Source organism: Sander lucioperca, chromosome 13, assembly GCF_008315115.2.
Source record: "Sander lucioperca isolate FBNREF2018 chromosome 13, SLUC_FBN_1.2, whole genome shotgun sequence".
Classification (NCBI taxonomy): Eukaryota; Metazoa; Chordata; class Actinopteri; order Perciformes; family Percidae; genus Sander; species Sander lucioperca.
The window spans coordinates 29,173,349-29,180,841 of record NC_050185.1 but is presented as its reverse complement, the minus strand read 5'-3'; the positions used below and the strand labels follow the sequence as shown (position 1 = coordinate 29,180,841).

Below are 7,493 nucleotides of genomic sequence, written 5' to 3'. Positions count from 1 at the left end.
AAGGCTACGAGACCCTCAAAGAGTAAGCGGTGCATCCTGACGTCCCTCACACAGATACTGTTTTGCCTCTCTCTTTGTCATGGAGGTATTTGTTGTTCACGTGTGCTCTCGTGTTCACTTCTGGAAGCTTTCCAGCTCTCTCCCCCCCCCAACCACACCTTGAGTTCTTGCTAAAGGGCATTTTGAGTTTTGACAGGTATATTTGTTGTCTGGGATGTGATCCTCACGCTTTACGCTACCACCAGCCCTCCTAATTGGATTTGACGAGCATAGCAAGACAGTCCGAATCTGACTTGAATAGCAAGTATATTATGTGACCTTCCCTCTGTCTTTACAGGTTCAAACTCTGGCTGCAAAACACCTTTGACTCACGTTTACTGCGTGGTCGAGAGAGTCCTCAGGCAGAGCAGATCTGTCAGGGTAATCTTTAGCCATCTCCTCCGTTCATGTAGTCACCATTTAACATGTCTTTATTAGGAAGTAGCTTTTTTAAGTGTCTGGGTAAAACACCCGGCTCAGAAAGTCTGAAACTAGGACTGCAAGTAATGATTAATGAAAAACGATCTGTGAAAAATGTCCATCGCAACTTCCCAGAGCCCAGAACCAAAGACTGTTACAATGATATAGAACAGTGAAAAGCAGTAAATCTTCACATTTGGGAAGCTTGAACCCGAAACGTATGTAATCATTACATAAACATGTAAGTCAGGTCAGGCTGGGGCTGTGTGCCAGTAAACAACAGACACAAACGTGTCAATGTGAACAACTCAGTTTGACTATTTAAATCACGTGTGTCAAACTCAAGGCCCGAGGGCCAAATCCGGCCCCTCGCAGGTTTTGATCCGGCCCGCATTTCAATTTAGGTTCACAATAATTTTAGGCCCACCTAGTTTTTGTCGCTTTTTCCAAAGTTTTTTTTGACATTTTTGACTCAGTTTATGTGCTTTTTTTCAATGCTTTAGGCACTTTGTTTTAATGTTTTGGACGCTTTACTCAATGTTTTGCCACTTTTTCAGAAGTTTTTGGCGCGTTTTAGGATGTTTTTGGCACTTTCTGATGTTTTTGGCACTTTTTCCAGACAATTTTGACGGTTTTATTTGGCCTTTTTCCAGCCTTTTTTTTTCAACGTATTAGTCGCTGGCTGAGGAACTTTTTTTGCCGAACTTTTTTGGGGCTTTACGAAGCCCAAAATGTAAGTGAGAAGACTACTTTATATGAGACATGCAATAATACAGTCAACATATTTGACTTTTTCCTCTTAAATAAAAGCATGTCACTAAACTCTACGTGTCCGGCCTTTAATGGGATTCTCATTTTCCAGTGTGGCCCTTAAGGCCCTGACACACCAACCCGATTATCGGCCGTCGGACGGTCTGGCGAGGTCGGTGACTCGAGTCTGTTCGGTGTGTTCCGTGCTGTCGTCAGTCGGAGGAGGAGCCGTCGGCCTTCATTTGGGCCGATTTGACATGTTGAATCGGAAGGCGGGCAGTCGGACTCAATGACCAATCTGATTGGTGGAGAGCTAACCCGGAAATGACGAGCGGGATGAGCCTGACAAACGCCTCTCAAAATCTGACGAAAATCTTTTAAACTGACCTTTGTCTGCATGGCCTGATCCTCGCTTAAAATGTTTTCAGAAACACGTTTCGGTGAACTATTTTTGTAAAATACGAGATCGTAGATTCCGAACGAGCCGCCATTATGGTCGGGGAGAAGCCAGACCCGCGTGAAGCGTTCGTCCAATCAGCTGCCGGTTTTAATTTTTTTGGGCAACAATACAGATTAGCGCCGCCTGCTGTTATGGAGACGTATTACGTCTCGCGCACATGCCGAAAAAGCGTGTGAAGATGGAGACATTTAGCCATTTCCCTGCCGTTTCACCCTGAACAGAGATCTTAACAGCATCTTCAAACATTTTAAAAAGTAACCGGCTAAGTGTGTGGACATTATCTGGATCGTGTTTCCTCTCTTGTTTTTCTACTCGACTCTTTCTTCGAAACTCTTAAACCACGTCTCTCAACCTATAGCTCTTATCTTTCATTTGTCTTATCCGTATCTACGACATGATCACTCCTGCATCACAGAGATGTTGTTGTACAGTAGAGATGGAGTCAAGACTTATTGTAGCGTCGCACTTGACTTGGTTGGAATTTACCCCGTTGAACAGCACGTTAAACAGTAAATGTGAAAATGTCGAGTTGAACGGAAGAAAAGTCAGTCAGAAACAGTCGGTGCAGCAGCCTTGCTTATCACCCCAGTTATTGCCTCAGCATTATCACACATTCCATCCGATCATTAAACACTAACACCTCTATAAAACACACCAATGGAACAACAGCCGAGGAATGTGGATTTAAAAAAGGAAACGCCCCTTTCTATCTGACCTACTTCTCCAACTCGGAATTCAAAGGTGTGCAAGGTGTACCGCTGAAGCCATCAGTGAGGAATGTTGATTTCCATTTGTTCTTTTATCTCAGACTAAGGCGGCCTGTCACTTATTTTCTATTTTTTAAATTCACCACCGTTGGTTGGAAAGCTGACACGCAGATCCGCTGTCGGTGGATGTTGAATTGAACAGGAATGCCCGGTCTGTTTGTCTTGCCTCCCGCAGCACAGCGAGAGCGTCAGGCAGATTAAAGAGTAGCCGAGGCAGAGTGGTTGGACGGCATTCCTCCCTGACTTTCCTCTCCTGTTACAGTCATCAGACGGCATTCAACAACCAGTCATTGTTTGCAGATATACGAAATACACTTAGATTGGAATGCAGCCGAAAACACTCAGCTCCTGATAAGATTTCACAAAATACTGCTCCATGAGAGGGTGTTTTGTGATTTTTGTTTGTTTTTTTAACCCTGATATGTAGAACAGAAAAGTGACAATATAATACACTGTATGGGCCAAGGTATGTTAGTTCCAATAAAGAAGAGTATTTTAGACCAGCGGTTCCCAACCTGGTCGTTCGATCAGAGGGGTCACAAGAGAATTGTCAGTATAGGAGGGCAGAGAAAACATTTGTCCTCCTCCATTGTTCTGCTCAGTTTTCAGATTTTCCTCTAACCTTTGCCTTTTTGCTTGTGATTTAGTGGATACTTTTATTTGAATTCTTCAGCACAAAAACAACTTGTAGACATATATAACCAGTGACCAGGGTTCACAAGACATCAGTGGTGTAGTCTACGTCAGGGGTTTTCAAACTTTTTTGTGTGTGTGGACCACTATTTGTGATCAAGAATTTCCGCGGACCACCTCATAATACACATAATAAAATATGTCTACACACAGTCCTACCTGAATTAATCCGCACCTCTTAATAGGCCTACTAGCACTAAAACTACAACCGGTCATCGCATCAGTACAACAGGCTCGTTAAAAGGAAGTTGACTGCACATATTTTATTTATTTATTTACTCAAGCGCCCGAGGGCATAATCAGGTTCACTTGAACAACAGGCTTTGATTATTAATCTTCAGAATTTGGACTTGAACGTCACGGCCGAGCGCCACTAGCCTATTTTAGTGATCATACAATAACTTGACAATTTAATTTAAATTTAAATTGTATATCAATACACATATTCTTAATTTGTATGGGAATTGCCTAGTAAAATGAAGGTTAAAAACTATTATTTTATATTTTATTTTGCTTTTCCACGGACCACCTGCAGTACCCTCACGGACCACTAGTGGTCCGCGGACCACAGTTTGGGACTGACTGGTCTACGTGATACGCACTTATACGCAGTATACCCACTAGGAAAGCTCCAGGATTTCCATATACCCACTTAAAAATGCCCAATGACACGCAACAACATACTTTCCATTATATTTTTGATATATTTTGAATTGTCATCTGTGTTTTCCTTCTTCACATAGACTAAATAAAGGTATTTCCACCATGGTGCATAAAAGTGTATCCCAATACAGGAAATGAAGCCGTTGATGCTCAAAACTTCCTTGCTGAATTCCAGCAGGGGGCGACACGTGCAGTTGCAAAAGGAGGTCGGTTTCTGTAGAAGTCTATGAGAAAGTGACCAACTTCTCACTTGATTTATTACCTCAGTAAACATTTTCATAATGAGTTTATGGTCTCAATCGCTAGTTTTAAGTCTTCTGCAATACAGAATGATGTTCATTTTTTGAATTATGGTCTCGTGTTTTAGGGCGTGGCTATGATTGCCAGTAAAAGTGTGTAACGAAACGTGGAGTGTAAAGCAGCTCCTCCCTCTCGTCTAAAATCGTCACATCCGCAACCAGGATGGCTGTACCCGTAACGGCAAACTCGACGACGGATAGCAGATCTCCACAAACCAATGGGTGACGTCACACATGCTCTGTCCATTCATATTTACAGTCTATGGTACCGAGACCTCCTTGATGAGGTGTTCTCGGTACGCTTTCAAGCCAACTCTGGAGCGGTTCGTTTTGTGGTGAGAACGTGATCTGACCTCGAACTGCACCAACTACGTATACTCCGCAAGTCTGAGCTAAACGGCCTGTAGTCAGGTGTGCTCAGCAATCTGTGATGCGGCAGAACTTGCAAACTGTAGCAGCTCGCAGTGTTTCTCTAACAGAAATAGCGTAGACTGCGGTCGAGCTCGCCCGTCCGTCACTCGCATCTCCGTGGTAACACCAGCCGCCGCTAAAGTTGGAGACAGACGCCATCAGGGCAGAGCGAAGTGTCGGTGAGCAGAGAAGACGTAGAAACAATGTGAGTCAATGAAAAGAGCCGGTTTGCCCGTGGAGATGAGAGAAATACGCACTAGTCCAGAACACAGGAACTTCTTCCCGTGTTCACTTTCTCGCTCCCGCCCCCAGACACATCTGACCAATAAGCGGAGTGAATGTTCTTGCGCGGTTTGCAGTGACGCATTTTGGTACGCTTGGATTTTAACCAGGTGTGAAACGAATTCCGAACCAATGGGGAAATCGCTCCAAGTTTACAAACTCATCATCTGATTCGGACCAAAGAAATCCAACTATAGGTGTGAAAACGCCTAGTTTGGTGTGGAAGAACTTAACTGACCTGCACAGGGAACCTGACCTTAACCCCATCCAACTCATTTGGGGTCACCCAAAATCATAGTTGGACCTTTAACATCTCAGAAAATAAACCTGATGATGGTTTCAGGGGTTTTCTATCAGATTGGACTTGAAGATTATTAACCCAAAGCCTGCTCCACAAGAGTTTGAAAGTCACAGGCATTTACCAGGCACACAGGGGGGAACAGAAGAGGCTATCCAATTGCATTATGGGAAGTGTAGGATTCTTTATTTTTGGAGCTTGACCCAGAAATCCATTATCAGTAGGGCTTTGGTGTCCATATACTTTTAGCCATATGTACTGTATGAAATGAGGCTTTATTAATGCCTCTTTAGTATAAAACTGTTGCCAAAGGTGTGATTTTTGGATTTGCCATTTGAGGTCAGAGATCATCCAGCACCCACACAGGCAGAATTCAGGGTTTTAGAAAAGATGAGAATTACCTGGGCGCCTCTCCCCTTTCACGTCTTCATCTGTCCTGTCAAAATAAAGGCCCAAAATGTACGCGATAGTGTGGAATTTCAGTGTCACTTTAAATCGTGTGACCATAGTTCGTTAAATGTTTCAGCTTAGTCGGTATCTGTTAACTGTCCCTCTTTCTCTCTGTGTTATTGCAAAGAGGTCATTGTGATTTTAATTATAAAAAGGTTCATAACACCGTTTTCACTCCGCATAAGTCCATGTTTGACAAGGACTTAGAGAGGATTACTTGCTCTCTCTGCCTGTTACAGACAAGTGCCTCTTTCCCTCCATCACTTCCTCATTCTCTGTGTTCCTTGTTTTTCTCCCTCTCTCTCTCTCTCTGTCCGAACCTCCCTCCCCCCTCCTTCCCTCTCTGAAGAATGTGGAAGGACCTGTTATTCAGATGCATGCATGACTTGCTGATGACAGAGTTTACATAGCTGCTGCTGCCTCTGATGGCTGTTCCCTGCAGTGACTCTTCTCCGTGCAGCAGGGTCTTCCCAGCGTCTGGTACAGACCCAAAAATCACACCATTTAACATTTGGATATATTTTCCAATGGAAATATAAATGTATACTATATTGTATAAAATTAACTTGCATATTAAACTGGGCCTACAATAAAGCGTAGGGTGGCCTAAAGCCTTTATACATAACTTTTTAGTGCATAATACTAAGCTTGCGTGTGAATGTGTGTGAATGGTTGAGTAGCTGTTAAGACTAGAAAAGCGCTATATAAATACAGTCTTGCAACAACAGACAGAGGTTGGGAATCACTGTTCCAAATCATCATCCAAGCTGACCTTTATCTCCTGCCTCTTTCCTTGCCCCTCCCCCCCTCCTCCCAGGATTGACCAGAAGGTGTCCAACAGCCCGTCTGGCTACAAGCTGCAGGAGGCGCAGGCTATCCTCAGCGAGGTCCGCTCCATCCGAGACGCCATCAGCTCTGGGGAGAAGGAGAAACAGGAACTCATGCAGGTAAAAAAAAAAAAAAAAAAAGAAAAAAAAAAAAGCTTTCTGTAATGGTGGGAACAAACCACCAAAAAGTTGAGTCACTCTGAAAAAAAAAAAAGTATCGAGTATCGAAAAATGCCTCGTCATTCAATACCCAAATTTAAATACCCGAGGAGTAAATCTCATCAGAGTCAGTGAGCCAATCAGCACGCAGCATGCTTCTACCAAGATCTATTAATGCTGCTGATTGGCTATCTAGCGTTACACGTCGTAGAGACACGCAGGAAAAACTCTACGTTACACAGAGAGACTGGGCTCACGTAGTAGGAGCTGAAAAATGTGTAAAAGGATTTGTGCCATAATGTTGCAATTTCTTTTTGGAAATAAAAAATGGGTATCGAAAAAAAGCATTGTTCAGGAACCTGTATCAAAGTCATGGTATTGGTATCAGTACCGGTATCGAACATACCCAGCCCTAGGGATGAGCTAGCCAAACCCGACTGAAAGCGATATAACTGTCGAGATTAGTCAGGCTCAGCATGGTAGCACACCGTCCAGTCTAGTCTAGTTTGATTTGACTGATTTGGACATTTATCCATAAGCTAATGTTCCCAACTCTGTTTGTCAATTAGGGCAAGGCGACGCAATTTATTTATATAGCACAATTCAGACACAAGGTTAATTCAGAGTGCATACACATTCAAAGCAAATACAGCATAACATTCAACAATCATAAAAACAAAAGGTAACACTTTACTTGAAGGTCTCTACATAAGAGTGACATAACACTGTCATGAACACATGACACTGTCATGACACATGAACTCTAACTCTAACCATAACTTGTCATGACAAAAACCGACAGACTTACTGACAGAAGCGTTATGTCATAAACGTTTATGACTTGTTTATAATGTTTATGACACGTTCATGACAGTGTCATGTCACTCTTATGTAGATACCTTCAAGTAAAGTGGAACCGAACAAAAACCAACCAACAAACAGTAGATTTCAAAGACTTTAGAAGCATAGAGGTGT

At 42.9% G+C, this 7,493-nt stretch overlaps 1 protein-coding gene across 2 annotated transcripts in view; it reads left to right on the top strand.

Annotated features, from left to right (window-relative positions):
- wwc1 (WW and C2 domain containing 1) overlaps window positions 1-7,493 on the top strand; it is a 95,795-nt gene that overhangs the window by 36,797 nt on the left and 51,505 nt on the right. For both annotated transcript variants that reach the window (XM_036008796.1, XM_036008797.1), the window contains exons 5-6: window positions 1-22; window positions 6,350-6,479. The exon at window positions 1-22 is cut by the window's left edge and continues 58 nt beyond it. In XM_036008796.1, coding sequence (XP_035864689.1) covers window positions 1-22; window positions 6,350-6,479 — 152 coding nt within the window. The remainder of the gene's footprint in view (window positions 23-6,349; window positions 6,480-7,493) is intronic.